General features: G+C 60.0%; 1 protein-coding gene across 6 annotated transcripts in view; it reads left to right on the top strand.

Annotated features, from left to right (window-relative positions):
• Positions 1 to 899: 899 nt before the first annotated feature.
• The window catches only part of RTEL1 (regulator of telomere elongation helicase 1), a 28,206-nt gene continuing 10,325 nt past the window's right edge, over positions 900 to 18,780 (top strand). For 5 of the 6 annotated variants that reach the window (XM_060119861.1, XM_060119862.1, XM_060119859.1 and 2 more), the window contains exons 1-14: positions 900 to 980; positions 1,733 to 1,993; positions 2,919 to 3,114; positions 3,389 to 3,482; positions 3,994 to 4,075; positions 4,277 to 4,337; positions 7,043 to 7,118; positions 7,555 to 7,639; positions 7,931 to 7,996; positions 8,670 to 8,823; positions 14,730 to 14,768; positions 14,842 to 14,920; positions 15,800 to 15,897; positions 16,398 to 16,453. In XM_060119861.1, the coding sequence (XP_059975844.1) occupies positions 1,892 to 1,993; positions 2,919 to 3,114; positions 3,389 to 3,482; positions 3,994 to 4,075; positions 4,277 to 4,337; positions 7,043 to 7,118; positions 7,555 to 7,639; positions 7,931 to 7,996; positions 8,670 to 8,823; positions 14,730 to 14,768; positions 14,842 to 14,920; positions 15,800 to 15,897; positions 16,398 to 16,453 (1,188 nt within the window). In that variant the 5' untranslated portion in view covers positions 900 to 980; positions 1,733 to 1,891. Of the gene's footprint in view, positions 981 to 1,004; positions 1,317 to 1,732; positions 1,994 to 2,918; positions 3,115 to 3,388; positions 3,483 to 3,993; positions 4,076 to 4,276; positions 4,338 to 7,042; positions 7,119 to 7,554; positions 7,640 to 7,930; positions 7,997 to 8,669; positions 8,824 to 14,729; positions 14,769 to 14,841; positions 14,921 to 15,799; positions 15,898 to 16,397; positions 16,454 to 18,780 lie in introns of those variants that run through there. The other variant, XM_060119858.1, reaches the window with a different exon arrangement.

Genomic DNA, 18,780 nt, shown 5'->3' with positions numbered 1-18,780 from the left:
AGTGCCATCAGTGGGAAAACATCTGGACATTAAACAGCCCACGAGACCCTCTAAAATCAGCCTTGCCAGCTGACTGTGGGCTGTCACTTCAGCGTCAATTTCTTCCTGGTGCTCTTTGGGGCATGCTGGGGTCACCTAGACAAACACTTCTTTTTTTAAAAAATATTTATTTATTTGGTTGCACTGGGTCTTAGTTGCGTCTCATGGGCTCCTTAGTTGTGGAATGTGAACTCTTAGTTGCAGCATGCATGTGGGTTCTAGTTCCCTGGATCAGGGATGGAACCTGGGCACCCTGCATTGCGATTGCAGAGTCTCAACCACTGCGGCACCAGGGACGTCCATAGACAAACACTTCTGACCACACAGAGCTGTGCAGACCCCTGGAACCTCCCTGTTGACTGCCAGCTGGTGCCCGGTGCTGGGGATTCAGAGGTCCCGCCCTGACCAGTGGGGGACATTGACCGGAAAAGCGGCTGGACCCAGAGAACAGTAAGGAGAGGAGCTGGTGAGGCCCTCAGGAGCCGAGTCATGGGCAAGGAGCAGCCATTTGCGAAATTTAGGGAGAGTGATCAGCTCAGACTCGAAGCTTAAAAAGACCTCTGGGTCTTTCGAGAAAAGGGGAACCACAGGAAACCTGTTAGAAGGCTTGTGCTGTTGTCCGGGCAGCTGTCCGAGGGGGCTTGGCCCAGGGGGGAAGTGGAATGGAGACCCTGGTGGGGAGGGAGGGGACGGCGGGACCCCAGGTTCGTGCCCCCGGACGAGGAGGTGACGGTCACCGGGCTCAGGGTCAATGGAAGGGACGGGTGGGACGTGGAACGCTGCGCGCCAGCAGAGCGCGGACCCCGAGGGAGGGGACCAGTTTCCGGCCGGAACACTGCGCAGCGGACCGGAATTGGGGGCGGAAGTGCAGCGCGTTCAGGGATGACTGCGCGCCTAAGCCCGCAAGGTCGGATCGGCTGCCTGCTGAGGACGCGGTGGTGGTGAGTCGGACGGACTGGTGCGAAGTCTTGGAGATCCCGGTCGTGGAAGGCTCCCCGCGGAGACCGTGGCACTGGAACCTGTGCCCAAGCGGCGGCTCCCGCAAGTGCAACTCCCGGCAGGCCCCGCGCAGCCCTCGGGCCGCGCGCTGGCGATTTTGGCGCGCTGCATTGTGGGGCGCGTAGTGCCCGGCTCCGCGCTCGTGGAGGGGGCCGGGCCCGCGGGAAGGGCGGCCCGGCGGGGGTTAGGAGCGCGGGCTGTTAGTCCGAGTATCCAGGCGAAACCAGGCCTCGGGAGGCTGAGTGGTTTGTTGGGCGCCCCACGGATTCGCGTCCCAGGTCAGAGCAGCACACGTGCTCTTTCGCTGCCCACCTGGGAGGGATGGGGCTGGCCCGTGGAGCGGAGGGTTGGGAGCCGCAGGGGCGGGGGGTCCCGACCAGCCCAGGCTGGGGGGGCTCCGCTGGGAACTGTGGCCCCTCAAGCTCTGGCGGAGGTCAATACAATGTTATTGAGGGTGGAGCACGTGGAGCTGCATCTGGCCCCTCTCCTATCGCCTCTCCCGGAGCACGGTGGAGCTGCATGGGGCGGGAGAACAAGGCAGGGCCGACACCTCTCCGAGCTCCTTGTGACAGGATGTTACAGGCTCGCCTTCGGACCTGTCTGCGGAGGCACTGCCTGAGGGGACTGGTGAAGTGGCTTGGCGCTCGGGAAAGGGTCGCTACAAACAGTCTTGTCATTGTCGTCTCTGCCATAGGGGCTCCCGTGGAGAACGTGTCCCAGCGGCACAGGCTGGCATAACTTACCTGGAGCGGCTGAGACCCTGAGATGTTCGGAGGGGGGTTTGTCTCGCAGACCCGCACAGCCTGCGTTTCAGCCAACCTCTGTGTCCGCCCGAGACCGGGAGTAGGCCAGCATGCCTAAGATAACCCTGAATGGTGTGACAGTGGATTTCCCTTTCCAGCCATACAAATGCCAAGAGGAGTACATGAGCAAGGTCTTGGAGTGTCTGCAGAAGGTGAGGCTGCAGACTGAGGGGCTTGTAACCGGGTCAGAGTGGGTAGAGCCTCAGCAAGACCTAATGTACGTCCTGTTTACTCTGGCCAGGTCCTACTGGTGACGCTACCCTTCTGGACGTGGGAGTCGACCATAATAAATAGGGCTCATGTTTTAGGTGGGGCAGGAGAGATGCTAGACAAATAAACAAAAAGCATAATTCTAGACGGTGAGGAGTGCTGTAAAGAAAAGACATAAGGTGATAGGCTTAAGAGCGCCTTGGGGGCCTCTCTGCGCAGGTGGAATGTGAGCTGAGGCCAAGCGATGAGGAGCGGCCAGCTGAGGGCCTTGAGGAAGTATTTCCACACAGAGGGACAGGTGGTGCCCAGCCCTCGTTAGGGGAGGTCGTTAAACCTCAGGGGGTGCAGCTTGCTTTCTGCTGGGTTTCTGGGCATGCCCTCTTGTACCCTGCCCAAGCCCCCAGCCCTTGAGGGCTGCCTCTGTAGCTGGGGCCATATTCCCATTCCTGCGGCAGCTGGGGACAGCTTTGCAGACATGCCTGTGTCTGCCCAGGTTTCCACTCAGGCTACCGGCTGAGAGCTATGTAGACCGTCAGATTCCATTCAGGTAGTGTAACTGCTTGGATCCAGAATCACAGAATCAAACTCCTATTCTGGTGCTTGACACTTAATTAGTCATCTTCCTATTTATATTAGGCTGAAAAATACCGTGGTATTTTGGGTAATGCTCTGTAAATTGTTTTCTAACGAGACCTGGTTTGATCTACAGCTTTTGGTTTGAGAGTGGAGAGGTCCTGCGGCACTTGACGTCCCCCGCTGAGTGGGGGCAGAGCTGCCCCGGGGGCTGCAGGGCTTGTCTCAGGTGGGCTGTGTGGCCTGCGGAGCCTGCCCCTGCTTCCCCGTGACCCTGTTCCCCACCCCATTTAGAAAGTGAACGGCGTTCTGGAGAGCCCCACGGGCACGGGGAAGACGCTGTGTCTCCTCTGCAGCACGCTGGCCTGGCGAGAGCACCTCCGAGACGCAGTCTCTGCCCGCAGAATTGCCGAGAGGGTGTCAGGGGAACTCTTCCTTGACCGCGCCTTGGCGTCCTGGGGGAATGCTGCCCTGGAAGGAGATGTCCCAGGTGATGCCCCTTTTTGCCCCTCTCCTGGCCCCGGGCTGGGAGGCGGGGAAGGAAGGAGGGTTGTAGCTGCCACGTCATTTCTTGCCGTCCTGGCTGTAAACCTAGGGTCAGAGCCTTATGGCCAAATGAGGACCCTGCAGAGACCCACTGCACTCCTTCATGTAGCGAGCATCGGGCATCCGATGCTTAGCTGTCCCCGGGCCGAGTTAGCTGAGTGCCCCGGGTTAACTGCACACGTGGGCCGTGACCTGTCCTGTTCCCTTGTGCCGGGCAGCGTGCTACGCGGACGTCCCAAAGATCATTTACGCCTCCAGGACCCACTCGCAGCTCACTCAGGTCATCAGTGAGCTCCGGAACACCTCCTACCGGTGGGTCAGGCGGCGTCCACCCCTGCCTCGGGGTCACGGGGGTGTTCTGCCTGGACCCCACCCTGGGGACACGCCGTGCTCTGGCTGTGGGGCTGCCGCCCTGACCTCAGGCTCATACCCTGAGCTCCTCGCAGCCATCGGGGTGTCAGCTGTGGGCGTGGGTCAGGGCAGCTGCGCGGGGGAGGCCCTGCCCCGTGTTGGACCCCCCAGCACTGCTGCAGGAGAGTTGGTGTCCCCTCCCCGCCGGCCTCCCACGAGAGGGAGCATGCAGGTGGCAAGGTCTCCCCAAGGCCTGCCCCAGTCTCTCGGCCTCGCCCTGGACACTGACTCAGCGGGCCGTGCCACGTGAAAGCCCCTCTCGAGCCGACCCAGCCACTCCCTCTGGCTGCCCGGCGGGCGTGTGAGCCAGGCTTCCCTGGGCTTTGGGTGCAGCCACGTGGCTCCTGCTGCTGGACGGCGCTGGGGGCCCCGCCCTCTGATCCTTGGGCCCCCCAACCGTCTCCTCCACCAGGCCCCGAGTGTGCGTGCTGGGCTCCCGGGAGCAGCTGTGTATCCATCCTGAGGTGAAGAAGCAGGAGAGTAACCACATGCAGGTGAGCTCCTGGGGCGCCCGGCCTGGCCTTGGTGTGTCTGCTGCTGCTGCGTGGGTGCTGCCCGGGCTTTAGAGCCCCCAGCTGTGCCCCTGGGGGACGGAGGGGTAAAGAGCTGGCGGGGGTGGAGCTGGCAGGGGGTGCCTGGCTGGGGCTGGGGCAGGGCTCGGCCGTCACACGAGCCCAGACCTCGTCCTCACCCAGGTCCACTTGTGCCGCAAGAAGGTGGCAAGTCGCTCCTGTCACTTCTACAACAACGTGGAAGGTGAGAGGGCTGCAGGGGGAGGGGAGTCTGGGCGCCTCTGAGGGCTGGGCTCAGCGGCCTCCTGGGCTGCTGGCTGCTGCCCCTCGGCGCTCCGGCCTGGCTGTCTCCCGCGCCGGGCTGTCGAGGTGCCCGAGCTCTGTCTCCTGATGACCGGCGTTGGCTGGTGTGCGTGCAGAGCAGCGCACGCGGTGGGGCCGAGGAAGCGCCTGAACCGTGCAGACAGCATGCTTTGTGCAGAGTGCGTGCTCCCTTCTGGAAGGCTGGAAATTGGGCGCCTGCCAGGCAGGGGTGCCCATGTGAGCGGCCCCCAGTGCCCCCCTGGGCGCTGGGTCTCTGGAGAGCATTTCACTCGTGGTCTCAGCTCGTTCTGGGGGAGTCAGCCAGGGAGGGGGTTCTGGAAGCTCCTCCACGTGTTTTTCCCTTTGCTGATTCTGTGCTGCATCCTGTCACTGCCGCCTGTCACTCGGTGGGTATGACGTGCCCTGAGCCCCTGGGGTCCTCCTAGTGACTCCTCCAGCCTCATCCAGAGACGCGTGAGAGCGGGAAGCACAGTGTCTGTGATGACGGCAGCCTGGGCGCGGCGAGGCCGTGTGACCGCGGGTGCCCGGGGCCCTGGGAAGGGAGCCCTTGGTCTCCTGTCCCCAACTTTCTTGGGGCCCAGAGTGGAGGGGCGGCACTGGTGCCCTTGCCTCCAAATTCCTGCTTCTCCGCCTGTGGCTGCCCTTTGCGTCGGTCAGGACTTCTGGAGCCAGAGGTGGTGGCAGAGAGGCTTCTCTGTGGTGTGGCCTTTCCAGACAGGGCTGTGTGGCCTGGGGGTGGAGTCAGGGTTCCCTCTGTTTCCTGCCTTAGGGTTGGGACTCAGACCCTGCGGTGAGCCGGGCCCCGGAGAGTTCACATTGGTGACCCGCAGGCCACCGTCTACTCGGGCTGGGAGATCCCGGCGGGCCAGGCCTGTGCTAGGCAGTGGGTCAGGACAGCAGTACAGTCCCAGAGGCCTGAGCTGGGAGTCCCAGCGCCCTTGGAGAGATGGAGGGGGGTTGGCTGATGCGGGCTTGGGCTCCGGCGGGCCGGCTGTGGGTAGGGCTGCACGGCTTGGCCTCTGGGGCGATGACCCAGGGTCCCAGGCTCGTTCCTCACCACCTTCCCCTTGGCGGTGTCCCTTGGTCTGGTGGCGCCGAGGACCCTCAGGACAGCAGTGAAGTGTTAGGCTGAGGATGGCCTGAGGCAGCTGTCGTGGCCCCGGGCTGGAGACCGCTGGCCGCCGACTCGGCTGCCCCGTCGGCGTCGGGCCTGTGGGTGTCGGGTCACCTGAAGGCTGCTCTCTTGTCCTCGTCCCCCCACTGCTCGGCCCTCTGCCCTCAGTCCTGCCTTCCCAGGGCCCTGGCGTCAGGCCCCCCCCCCGCTGCCCCAGGCCCTGCGTGGCAGAGCAAGGGCTGTCCCAGCTGGCCTGCTGTGCTCCCTCCGCCTGCTCCTCCAGGGCATCCGCTCGCCATAGGCCGGTGCACCCTGCCTGTCTCAACCTCCTTTGCCAGCTGACCCACGGGATGCAGTGGGGTGTCTCCAGCAGGTGCCTAGGCCTTGGAGGGAGAGAGGAGTGGGAGAGACCCCAGGAGGGGTCTGAGAGGCGTGCCGAGCGGGACCCCTGCCCGGCTGCGGGAGCGAGCAGTGTGGCCCGGCCAGGCCCCTCGCCCTCTTCCCCACTGTCGCCTCCTCTCTACTGCCCTCTCTTCCTCGCCCCCCCTCCCCAGCCCCCCTCGCCCCAGGTAGGTTACGGAGCTCTGGGGCCGGCCTGCTGCAGAGCGTGTCGACTGCCTGGTCTGTTGCTATGGTGCTGCTGAGTGGATGGCTCTTCCCTCCCCTGCCTGCTGTCTGCGGGGGGGGCACCCTGGGGGCAGTCGCTGCTGAGGGCCTGTGTGTTCTGGTCTGTGCAGTTAAGGGCTGGGCCTGGTACCTGCCCCAGTGGAGCTGGGAGCCGGGGACCTGTGTCCACATGGGGCTGCCCTGAGACTCTGGTTGCTTATTAGAGGAGACCTTTGCTCCCATCTGCTGGGATAGGCCTGGGTGTCGCTGGGTTCTAGTACTTCCCTGGCCGATTCCTACGGGCCCAACTGAGGGGCCTGTGTCCCTTCTTGAGGCCCGTCCTGCCCAGGGACACACCGCCAGCAGGGAGTGGGGCCTATCGGGGCTGCATCCTGAGGAAGGGCCCCGAGGCTGCAGGGCCTCAGGTGGGCTCTGCGCCTCCCGCCCGGCCCCAGCTCTGCACCCCTGCCCGGGCGGCACAGGCAGGGACAGCTCAGTGTTCTTGGTGCTGGCCGTGTGGAGCCTGGCTTCCTTAAGAGGGAGACTCTGGGCTTGTTCTTGGGGGGGATGGTGAAACGAGAGGAAGGGACTTGGTGCCAGACTGAAGCCTGATTGCAGGGCAGGTGCCCCGGGGCTCATGGGAGCCACCCGGCCTGGAGAGCATCTGGTGATGACAGGCTGAGGGCCGGCCCCCACCCCACCCCACCCCGGGGTCTCCTCTTGGTATTTAGCCTTAGGCGTGCAGCCGCCCAAGGCACAGTGCAGGGCTCCCTTGGGACTCGCTTTAGGCTTGGCACCCTCCCCAGGGGCTGCCTGTTGCCAGGAGCCATTCCATCCCGGGTGCCTCCTGCGGTCTGGGGACTCTGGACCAGAGAGCCTGTGTTTACTCCTGCCCATGTCCCCAGAGAAGAGCCTGGAGCCGGAGCTGGCCAGCCCCATCCTGGACATTGAGGACCTGGTCAGGAGCGGGATCAGGCACAGGTAACCCCACCAGGGCTGGGCTCCCTCCACGTGCAGAGGCAGGTCCATTTCTCTGCTGAAGTGTTGTAAGAAGTGAGATGCTCTTTCCCAGCCCCCAGCCCCCTGCCCCTGCCCGGTGGGCCTTTGTTCTTGGGGCCTCCAGCTCGTCCGGAGAGGATACTGCCCCTCCTCTCCGACGCTGGCTGCGACCTCGTAGCTCCAGGGCTCCGGTCGTGGTGACTCGTGCCCGACTGTCCTTCTCACCATCTCACCCACCTGCCCAGGATCAGGCAGATCTTTTTGTATATTTTTAAATGGATGACCCACTCACACGGTTGAAAACTGATGGTGTGAGGGGTGGCCGGCAAGCCTTCCCGCCGCCCCAGGCCCCGGCTCTCTCACGCCCCGGGGAACCCTCCCAGCCTGCGCTGTGCCCCAGCACCTCCCCTCCCTCCAGACTGTGCCCCTACTACCTGTCTCGGAACCTGAAGCAGCAGGCCGACATCATCTTCACTCCCTACAACTACCTGTTGGACGCCAAGGTAAGGCCTCGGCCTGCGTAGCTGACGGTGCCTGATGGCAGGGCGTGTCCCAGGCTCGGGAGGGGCCGGCATCTTCGCTCGGATCCAGCACTGGGAGCCGCAGGCTCGCACCGAGGGACCAGCCCCTCACCGGCCTGAGGCTGTGACTCGTGCTGAGCTCTAGGAGTGTGTGGCCTGGTAGGAGTGAGGGGACCCCACGCGGCCAGGGTCCATGTCCCTCTCTCCAGCTGGACCCCACAAGGCCGCCTGGGAGCATCAGCCACAGCCTGGCGTCCTCCTCTCTTGGTGTAGAGCCGCCGTGCACATGGCATCGACCTGAAGGGGACGGTCGTGGTCTTCGACGAAGCTCACAACGTGGTGAGTGTCTGGGTGGCCTTCCCGACACCCCCTTCCTCCTGCACACTTTCTTGCACACAACAGCTGGGCCTTTCTGCCCAGACCCCCGCATCTCACCGTCAGGACCAAGCAAAACTGGGCAAGGTGGGCCGCCGACCTGTGCCCGCCATTTGCACGCAAGGCCCCCAGACCCTTCCTGCCATCTCATTCCTTCTCTTCCCTTGTGTCCCTGGTGGCTGCCTCCCTGCCGCCTGCTTGCCCTGCCCCTCCTGTCCTGTGGCCTCTGTCAGAGCCCAAGGACCATGTCTCCAGGAGTGGTGGTCCTTGACCAGAGCACTGGAGGAAGGCCACCTGGGGAGCCTGGAGGGGTCCACAAGAGCCTGGCATCCTCAGCCCCACTGGGGTCCAGGCAGTTGTTGCCATGGGGACAGTGGGCCCATGGGCCAGATTCGGCTTTCGAGAGAAGCTAGAAGCTAGAGCTTAATGGGAAATTTTCTAACTATAAAATGTAGGCAGCTCAAGTAAAATTGTTTTCAAACACTGTCTGAGCCAGACATCCATCTCTGGACCAGTTTGAGACCCGGCCTTGAGAACACAAGGTGGGGCTTGGGCGGCTCTTGCTTCCCCTCCCTCTGCCCGCCCCCCCCGACCTCCGCCTCATGGAGCCCCGTGACGGGTGTGCTCGGGCTCACAGGAGAAGATGTGTGAGGAGGCCGCATCCTTCGACCTGACGCCCCATGACGTGGCTTCGGGCCTGGACGTGATAGACCAGGTGCTGGAGGAGCAGACCAAGGTGGCGCAGCAGGCCGACCTCCACCCGGAGTTCAGCGCGGACTCCGCCAGCTCAGGTGTGCTCGCGGGCCGGGACCGCAGACCAGGCGAGGGGCCAGTCTGCCCAGGGCGCTTCTTTCAAGTCTGCCTCAGGGGCAGCGCCAGCCTCTGTAAGAGTCTTCTTGGCCTCACAGATGGAGGTGGGGAGGTGGGTACCGCCCAGCCTGTCAGCACCTTCTCAAGTCCTTTTCACTGTTTTCCCGGGGGTGTGAACTTCCCTCTACTGCATAGAAGTGAAAACCAAGGATGTCAGCCGTGATGACATTTTGTAATGACCTGCGAACATTGTCCACAGGAACGACGCTCAGAGAGTCGTATCCCGCATTTTCCTTTTGCAGCAGTGATTGCAGTGTGCGTAGGACGCAGTTTGTTTGTCCAGACATTCTGCGTGGCCTTTATTAGTGTTAGGAATCCACCTTTCGCTCACCAGACCACTTTGTAGCAAGCGTTTCTCCTGTCGAGTTGCTGCAGGTTCGTAGCATTTGCGCCCGGCCCTGTGGACGTCACCCACGTCCCGCCGTGTCCTTCACGCAAGTGTGGGGCGGGGCGTGAACAGCCTCAGCTTCCCGGTCCCTTTACGGTCACACACGTGGACAGACTCCAGAGGCACAGACGCCCCTTCTCCCGCCAAGCCACCTGCTTCGGCCCCCTCTGCGAGGGTCTCCAGGCCTCCTGGGACGCGCTCACAGGCTGTGTTGGGGGAGAGAGGGTGTGTAAACGGCCTTGTGTGTTTAGCACAGAAGTTCTCAAACCTGTTGGCTTCAGGGCGCTTTATGTCTTAAACTTTACGTTCTTGAAACTTACTGAGCTTTGTTTATGTGAGTTACATCTATGGGTAATTAGTGTGTTAGAAGTAAAAACTAAAAAACTAAATAACAAACCATTACGTGTCAGTTTCCTAGGGCTGCCTTAACAAAGTACCACAGGCTGGGAGGCTTCAACAACAGCAGTTTATCCTCTCAGTTCTGGGGCTAGATGTCCACTTGTTGGGTGTCAGCCAGGGTGGCTCCTTCTGTGAGTCCCCGGGGCATGTGCTCCAGGCCTTTCTGTCCCAGCTCTGGTAGCTGCTGGCAGACCTGGGCTTGTAGACGCCTCGCTCGAGTCTCGCTCCATCTTCACATGGTGTCCTCTCTCATGGGGACGCCTGTCACTGGATGAGGGCCCAACCCAGTCCTCTAGGACCTCATCCTCACTGACCATATCTGCAAATAAGGTCACATTCACAGGGGTCAGGCTTTAGGATTTGAACATAGCTTTCTGGAGGGCACAATTAAACCCATGACATGTTCACATAAATAGCATTTTTTTGGAAAAATAACTTTTAAAAATTAGAAGAGTGGCATTATCTCAGTTTTGCAAATCTCTTTAATATCTGGCTTAATACAAGGCAATTGGATCTCGTAACTGTTCCTGCTTTGGGCTGACGTGATACTACACCTCATAGCTGTATTCATTTCCTAGTGCCACTAAAAGAAATTTCCAGACTTAGCTTAAAGCACCTCAAATGTATTACCTCATGGTGCCCAGAAGCCTAGGATGGGCCAGCAGTGCTCTTCCTTCTGGAGTCTGCAGAGGGGTATCCGTTTCCTGGTCTTTAACGGCTTCTAGAGGTGCCACATTGTTCGGCTTGTGGCCCCACGTCTCTGACCTCTGTTTCTTCAGTCTCCTCTGATTCTGTAAGGACCCTGCTGTTCCATTTAGGGCCACCCCAGATAATCCAGGATTGCCGCCCCATCTCAAGGTCCTCAACTTCATTGTGTCTGCAAGAGTCTTTTGCTGCGAAGCTGACCTATTCGTGGGTTCCAGGGATTAGAACGCAGACGTGTGGGGACCAGTATCAGCCTCTGGGAAACCACACTGTGTATATATGTGTATATATATATATATATATATATATATATATATATTTTTTTTTTTTTTTTTGAGATACGCGGGCCTCTGACTGTTGTGGCCTCCCCCGATGCAGAGCACAGGCTCCGGACGCGCAGGCTCAGCGGCCATGGCTCACAGGCCCAGCCGCTCCGCGGCATGTGGGATCTTCCCAGACCGGGGCACGAACCTGCGTCCCCTGCATCGGCAGGCGGACTCCCAACCACTGCGCCACCAGGGAAGCCAAGCCCTACACTGTATATTTGTGAGAGAAAGAAGGAAAAAGGCAAATCGCGTATCAGTAGGAATAGCAGTAGCGGCAGTAGCAGCGCCACGACAATAGATGGGCCTGCGGCCGCCCCGGACAGGTCTTGGGCCGGGTCCCTTGGCCTGCTGTGCTCTGCTGCTTAGGTGTCCTCATGGATGCATGGTCCTTGCTTCACCGTTTTTACCTGCGATGGGAATTTCTAAGTCAGCTGCTTTCGACCCTGAATGCATGTACCTGAGTAAATAGGTCAGTGTTTCTCCAGGGACGTATCTAGGAATGGATTTTCTGATTGACAGTCACGTGCATCATAAACCTTGCTGTTTTAAAATTGTCTTTTACTTTTAAAGTTGGCTGTCGTTTTAGGACTTTTTTTGCTTTTTAAAGCCCAGTAATTTTGCTGCAGTTTGTCTCAGTGTTGATTTTCCGGGTCGACGTAAGATGACCTCTTTCAGGCTGTCGCTCCAAGTCTCCTCTTACCTGGGAGGGTGTTGTCCTCCCAGGCAGCGCTCACGGCCCGGCCTTGCTTCGGTTTCTGCTCCAGGGATCATGTCGTGTCTCTTCCACCTGAGTTCAGAACCTGTCACTCTCTCAGATCCTTTTGTCTCTATTTTTCTTTGACTTATAAAAAACTCCCCCCTTTCACCATCTGTTTCTTTTAAGATGATGTGGCACGTATCTACTTTTGTGTTCTTCTAATTTAATCTTTATTTCTCAAGTGTTTTTTTCTCCTCGTTGTGTCTGAGTTCTGTTGCTTCATCTCTGAGCTTTAGAAAACCTGGCTCGTGTTGTTGTTTCATGTCTTGTATCCTGTTCCAACACCGTCATTTCCTGTTTTCTCACCAGCTCACAGGTAACTTGCTGCAGCTGCTGCGTGCCTCCCCCAGAGCCCGCGGCTGAGGCTCTGCCCCGTTTGACCAGCCCCCCACCGAGTGGACAGGTTCCCTCTTTCTCTGCCTCCTTCAGGGTGGTTGCCGGCCTGACACCTTGACTCCGTGTCTTAGCGTGTGTTTCCTGAGAACAAGGACGTTCTCTTTGATGATCCGATCATAAAACCAGCATCCGTACTGCACTCTCGTCTAATCGGCAGCCACATTAGAATCTTCCCAGCTGTCCTCAGTAAGGCCCGAAACACAGCCACCCCTCTGCCTGGTGCCATGGCCTCCGGGCCTGTGAAGAGAAAGGCTAGTTATTTCGTGGACTGTCCTACAGTTTGGATTTGTCTGCTGTGTTCTCGTGGTTGGCTTCAGGTTTTGCGTTTTGGTGGGAATACCGCGGATTTGCGTCGTCTCGCAGGTGACATTGGTGACGTTAACTTCAGTCTGGTTACGTGATGGCTGCTGGGTGTTTCTGCTGTGAAGTCACTGCTTTTCCATTTGTGATTCTTAAGTCATTTGTGGCATCCATTAATGAGTCATCCCTGAATTAATGATTTCCATAATGTTTGCAGAATGAAGAGTCTTCTTATCCTCTCATCTTCTGTGTGAGGTCTTATACTAACCTCCGCATCCGTGTCAGCGTGTGAGTCCACGTGCTTCCACACTCGCCCCCACGCCCGTGTGCGTAGAGTTGTGAGTTCACGCTCTCCCCCACCCCAGGTTTAGTCCAGAACCATGCAGTTCATTCTTCTTCCTCCCTTTCCATGTTTGTAACACCTTTGCTGAGAAAACGAGCTTCCATTCTCTCTCAGTATCGTACTTACTTGTTTGATCCTAGAACCCACAGACAGTTGTTTGAGAACTGCCAGCCCACCCACGATAAATGAACATCTACTCACTAGGTTTAATGTTTGTTCACGTCCTTTTTGTCGTTGGTCTGTGACCACAGAGTGAAAACACTCATTCAGAGGCTCCTTGGGTTGTTTCTTTCCGCTTCACTGTGGTCGTATTATTCATTTTAAGCTCATTTGTTATGTTTATATTTCATTTCATGCTCCATTTTTTGCCGTTTATGTTGATTTTATTTATTTTTGGCTGTGTTGGGTCTCAGTTGCACGTGGGCTTTTCTCTAGTTGTGGCGAGTGGGCTACTCTTCATTGTGGTGCGTGGGCTTCTCACTGCGGTGGCTTCTCTTGTTGTGGAGCACGGGCTCTAGGCGCACGGGCTTCAGTAGTTGTGGCTCGTGGGCTCAGTAGTAGTGGCTCGCGGGCTCTAGAGCGCAGGCTCAGTAGTTCTGGCGCACGGGCTTAGTTTCTCCGTGGCATGTGGGATCTTCCCAGACCAGGGCTCGAACCCGTGTCCCCTGCATTGGCAGGCGGATTCTTTTTTTTTTTTTTTTTTTGCGGTATGCGGGCCTCTCACTGCCGTGGCCTCCCCCGTTGCGGAGCACAGGCTCCGGACGCGCAGGCTCAGCGGCCATGGCTCACGGGCCCAGCCGCTCCGCGGCATATGGGATCCTCCCAGACCGGGGCACGAACCCGTATCCCCTGCATCGGCAGGCGGACTCCCAACCACTTGCGCCACCAGGGAGGCCCGGCAGGCGGATTCTTAACCACTGCAGCACCACCAGGGAAGTCCCAGCAGGCGGATTCTTTTTTTTTTTTTTTTTTAAAGAAGATGTTGAGAGTAGGAGTTTATTAATTTATTTATTTTTGCTGTGTTGTGTCTTCGTTTCTGTGCGAGGGCTTTCTCTAGTTGTGGCAAGTGGGGGCCACTCTTCATCGCGGTGCGCGGGCCTCTCACTATCGCGGCCTCTCTTGTTGCGGAGCACAAGCTCCAGATGCGCAGGCTCAGTAGTTGTGGCGCACGGGCCCAGTTGCTCCGCAGCATGTGGGATCCTCCCAGACCAGGGCTTGAACCCTTGTCCCCTCATTGGCAGGCAGATTCTCAACCACTGCGCCACCAGGGAAGCCCTCCTTAGCTGCTTTTGTCCATGACAGTTTCTCAGACCTCCCTTGGTGGTTTGGAGGAGGATTGCTCTGACGTGGTGTAGAATGCCCCTTCACTGGGGCTTGGATTTGTGTGACGTTTCTCCCCTGGACATACAGGGGTGTGGGATTTGGGGAGGAAGGGCTCAGATGCGCAGGGCCCGCCTCATTGTACCACATCCAGGTCCCTGCAGTCAAGTCCGCATGACTTATGACCTTGATTGCCAGCTGAGGTCGGCTTTGTCAGGGGCTCCAAGTGACTCATTCCCCTCCTTTCCATACTGTCCTCTTTGGACGGAGGTCACTCTGCACAGCCCACACCTAAGGAGTGGGGTTATTCACCCAGGTGTCAATCTCCAGGACCCTGCGTTAGGCAGCAGCTTCTTAGAAGTAACACCAACATCACAAGCACCCAGAGCGAAAATAGATAAACAGGACTTAACAAAATCAAACACTTCTGTGCATCAGAGGACACCATCAAGAAAGCAAAGACATCCCACAGAACAGGAAGAATTTTTTGCAAATAACGTATCTGATAAGGGATTTGTATCTAAAATAGGGAGGAAACCTTTAACGACTCAACAAAAAGACAACCCAACCAAATTGAAAAATGGGCGAAAGATATAAATAGACACTTCTTGAAAGATACACAGATGGCCAGTATGCACAGGGAAAAAGGAGCCCATTGGTCATCAGGAAAATGCAGCTCAGAACCACGTTCATGTGCATGTCCACAGGGTCTCTCTGAAGGTGACCGCCCCCCTCAGCTCAGGCTGCTGCTTCCAGGTCAAGTTCCAGCCATGTGGGTTTCAGAGCCTCTTCTGTCAGTGTCTTGCCCTCCACACCAGCATCGTGGTTCCTTAGGACGGGGTGGTGGAATTAGAAGGGTGCAGACTTGTGTATTTGCGCTTTCCCTTGCCCAGGGCTGAACTTGGAGCTGGAGGACCTCGCGAAGCTGAAGAGTAAGTTCCCCCTCCTCCCGCCTGCCGTGGACTGCCCCCCACAGCCCCGCCCTGAGAGCCCCTAACCCCACAGCGATCCTGCTTCGTCTGGAGGGCGCCATCGACGCCGTGGAGCTGCCTGGAGGTGATGGCGGTGTCACCAAGCCTGGGAGGTGAGGGACCTAGCAGGGCGGGTGTGCCGGGCTCTGTCCCTGCAGCATTCCGCCCCACGTGGCCTGGAATGTCACTGGGTCGAAATCCGGAGAGTCTTTCCGTCTTGGAGGTCCGGGAGGGTTTGGTCATTGAGAGGGTCGCACCGCCACCCTCTCCTCTGGTTCACCCCTCTGTCTGCGCTGCAGTTGCCTTTTAGAACGAGGCGCCTGCCTCCGTGCCACCTTCTGTTAGGACGAAAAGTCGCCTGGAACGTTCTGCACGTCCCACAGGCCTCTGAGCCGCAGGGTTTGTTCCCCGTGGGATGGTGGCCTGGGGCAGGTGTCACTCTCCTCGGTGCACCACTGCCAGCTGCGCTGGGACCCAGGCCCAGGTCTGTCGAGGCAGGGAATGTTCTGGAATGTTCTAGAGCGCTGGGCTACCTGCCTTGTCCCTGAGCCCCATCTGCTCCGCTCTGCCCAGGCCCTCGCAGGGCCTGGTTGCTTCCTAAATGGCCCTGATGCCTCCCTGGCTCCCACACCCACAGGGCTTCCTCTGCAGCTTCCACTGCCCACCCTCCCTCCTAACTCTCCAGAACTGCCCTTTGGGTGCCCTGCCCAGAGCCACCACCTCAGGGAGGCCCTGATGACCTCCTCCTGGCCCCCATGCGGGGCCCGAGTCCCGAGCCCAGGCCTTTTTCTGGGTATACACCGGTCTCATGCAGGCCACTGTCCTCCCCACTGGGGCTCCTGAGGGGAGAGGCCTTTCACCTCCAGGTTTGGGCCTCCCCAGAGGCTCAGAGCTTGTTTCTGGGTGAAGGAAACTTAAAATGCTTTTGGCTGTTAGGTTCCCGAAGTGCAGCCTAAGCTCCTGCCAGGCCTGAGCTGCCTCTTTCCTCGTAGCTACATCTTTGAGCTGTTTGCCGAAGCCCAGATAACGTTTCACACCAAGGGCTGCATCCTTGACTCCCTGGACCAGATCATCCAACACCTGGCAGGACGTGAGTCCCCGGCCACCATGCGCCCTGTGGCTGACTCCTTACTCGGGCGCAGCCTGACAGGAATTTGGCCCATGGAGCTGCCTTTCTGATTCGGATGTTGAGATCTTAGCATGTTTGGTGGCATGTGTCCTGTAAAGAGCGGGCTTCCCTGTTTAGCCCCTTCTAGGAAAGAGCCGTGAGGGGCCCGGGTGGGGCTGCGGGCCCCTCATCCTCCCCCCAAACCTCCTGTGCTCTGTTTCTGCCCGGAGGGTTTCCATGGGACCGCTTCCCAGAGGCTGTGCCACGGAGCCCTCTGGTCTCACCGGGGGCGCCCAGCCTTGCCTGCTCCTGGGCTGTGGGCAGCCCCAGCCTTATCTGGCTGCAGAGCCGCTCTTCTTGTCCCACTGACCCACGGGAGACCCACTGGGAAGACAGGGTGAGCTGCCCTCTGAGGGCATGCCCCTCAGCCGACATGGAGGCTGGAGAACCCAGTGGATGGTCAGCACCCGCTGCCCCTACAGGTGCAGGGCTGTTCACCAACACGGCAGGGCTGCAGAAGCTGGCAGACATCATCCAGGTAGGGGCCGCTGCCACGAGGATGTGGTGTCTCCTTTTCTTTCCTGATGGAAGTTGGTGGGGCTTCCTTCTGCAGAGCTGCGATAGATTCTAGACTTGGGGAAGGACAAGGCTCCCCCAGCACACGCTTCAAGTCAGCACTGCAGGGCTGGTTTCCTCTCGCCCTGAGCACCCGCCGCAGGCCTTGAGGGCGGGGCCAGGCGGGGGCGGGGCCGCTTAGGGTGAGAGTCTGGCAGGTCCCTGCAGTTTTCAGACAGGCCCAGCGGCTCCTGCCCAGCCAGCTGCCGCCTTTTCTCCAGTTTCTTGCTGACACAGCTTTTCAGGGGAAAGTTAATGCGGAAGCCCGTGCCAGAGTGGGGGGCACGGACTCTGTCCCCCAGCCCCTGTTGCGTTGCTGGGCCAGCCTCGCCCAGGGGGCGTTGAGACGAGGGGTGAGTGTGTCCCGTCGACGCCCATTAGGTGGGGCCTGGGGCTGGTGTTTGGAGTCGGTGGGTGGTCTGCACGTCCTCTGGGCCAGGCCGGCCTCAGTCTGGGCTTTGGGATCCGCTTGGGGGTAGGGGCAGCCTCCAGGGCTCACCGAGCCCCTCCTCTGCCACATGCAGACCCCACTTTCCCCAGGCCAGGCAACCAGGGGGGCTGTCACACGTCTCAGGGCCTCTGGATGTGACCACTTCCTGCCCCTAACGTGCTGTCCCGTGTGTCCAGCTGAGCCTCTTTCTCAGCTCAAGTGGACAGGCCAGGGCCTGCCTTCCTTTAGCTGCGTGGCTGCCCAGCTGGCCGCTGAGGGCCAGTCTCATGGTTCCAGGCGCTCCAGCCCCTCCTGCGCCTCGCTGGGCCTTTCTGCAGAGGCCCCTCCGCGGCCGTTGGTCCTTGGGGAAACCGGGGCACCCGAGGCCCTGTGTGGCATGTGCATGGCTGCCCATGCTGCACGGGGTTACGGTGGGGTGTGCCTGGCTGCAGGCAGGCTCAGTGGGCTCGAGGCCCTGGTTGACCTGCCCGGCAGCGCATCACTCTGTCGCCCCCTCCTTGTCTCTCCCACCCCTCGCGGTGCTTCCACGGCTACACGACATCTTCCACGCTGCCCGCCAGGCCTGCGGTTGGCCTGTGCAGGGCGGCATCCCTGGGGCCCCTGGCCACACCCACAGGTGCTCATCATATGGGATGTGGGATGAGCACCTGCTGGGTCACACTTCCTCCAGCTGGAGGAGACATGACAGGCTGGTGAGCGAGTATGGCCCATAGGCAGCTTGGGCAGCAGAGGAAGCTGAGTCACCCGCCAGGGGCTACTTAGAGCATCTGCCAAGGGAAATTCCAAACCAATGGGGTTAGTGGTGTTTGGCTTCCAGAGAATATGGAGCAGGGAAGGACCCGCTCCATAAACAGGTGTCGGGGAGAGGAGGGGGCCGTGCAGGCCCGGAGTGAGGGCGCCCCGGCCCGCTGGCCTGTTCAGCTGCAGGGACCCGTGAGGAGGGCGGGAGGACGGGCAGAGGGTGCCATGGAGGGAGGGCCCTCCTGGCAGGGGCAGGGCCCCCAGGGCAGGGCTGGGGCGCCGCAGCTGGGGCTCGGGACTCCCTGGAGACCCAGCAGTAACGGTGGGTCACTGCCCGGGGGAGAAGAGGTCTGGGACGCTTGCTGCCCCGGCAGGAAGTGATGGGAGGAGGGGGGCAGGGCCCGGGCCTGCAGGATGCCACGCTAGAATGTTCCTTCTGCATGACTCCAGCTGCTCTTCCAGCCCCATCCCCGCCTCACAGATGGGACGGAGCCCCCAGGGTGGAGTGCAGAGCTGGCCGTGGGCAGGCAGCAGAGCCCAGGCCGGGGAGGGAGGCCACAGCAGGCTCCCCCGGGGCCACAGCTGCACCCGCGCCAGCCACCTCCTCCCGCCACCCACCCGTGTCCGGCACTGGGACACAGGGCAGCCACACGGCTCTCTGAAACTCCTGGCCATCACTTGAGGTGTGAGGGCCGCTCTGGGGCCACAGTGCAGGGGTTTGCAGGGGAAGCCATGGCCCCAGAGTGGCCTCACCAGGCGGTGTGGCCTCTGCTCCGGGGTCAAGTCCAGTGTGTGTGGTTCCGTCCTTGCAGGCGGACACTGTGGTGAGTCGCGAGGCCAGGTGTTTTGCCGTCTGGACAATGCAAGTGCTTCTCGAAGCCCCCCTCACCGTTGGTACTTACTCCTCACAGGCTGCACTGTACCCGCAGGCCGTGCTTCTGGGCCCTCACATGCAAGGCCGTGGGGTGCGCGCTGCTCCTCCTGCCCATGCGCCCGCACCCCCTGGGCCTGGCAGGGGTTTGCTGAGAACAGGCTGCTGACCCGGGCTTCCAAGGCCT

The sequence above is a fragment of the Mesoplodon densirostris genome, chromosome 16, assembly GCF_025265405.1.
Source record: "Mesoplodon densirostris isolate mMesDen1 chromosome 16, mMesDen1 primary haplotype, whole genome shotgun sequence".
NCBI lineage: Eukaryota > Metazoa > Chordata > Mammalia > Artiodactyla > Ziphiidae > Mesoplodon > Mesoplodon densirostris.
Note: the sequence above shows the minus strand (reverse complement) of the source record. Positions and strands in the feature narration are given on the sequence as shown.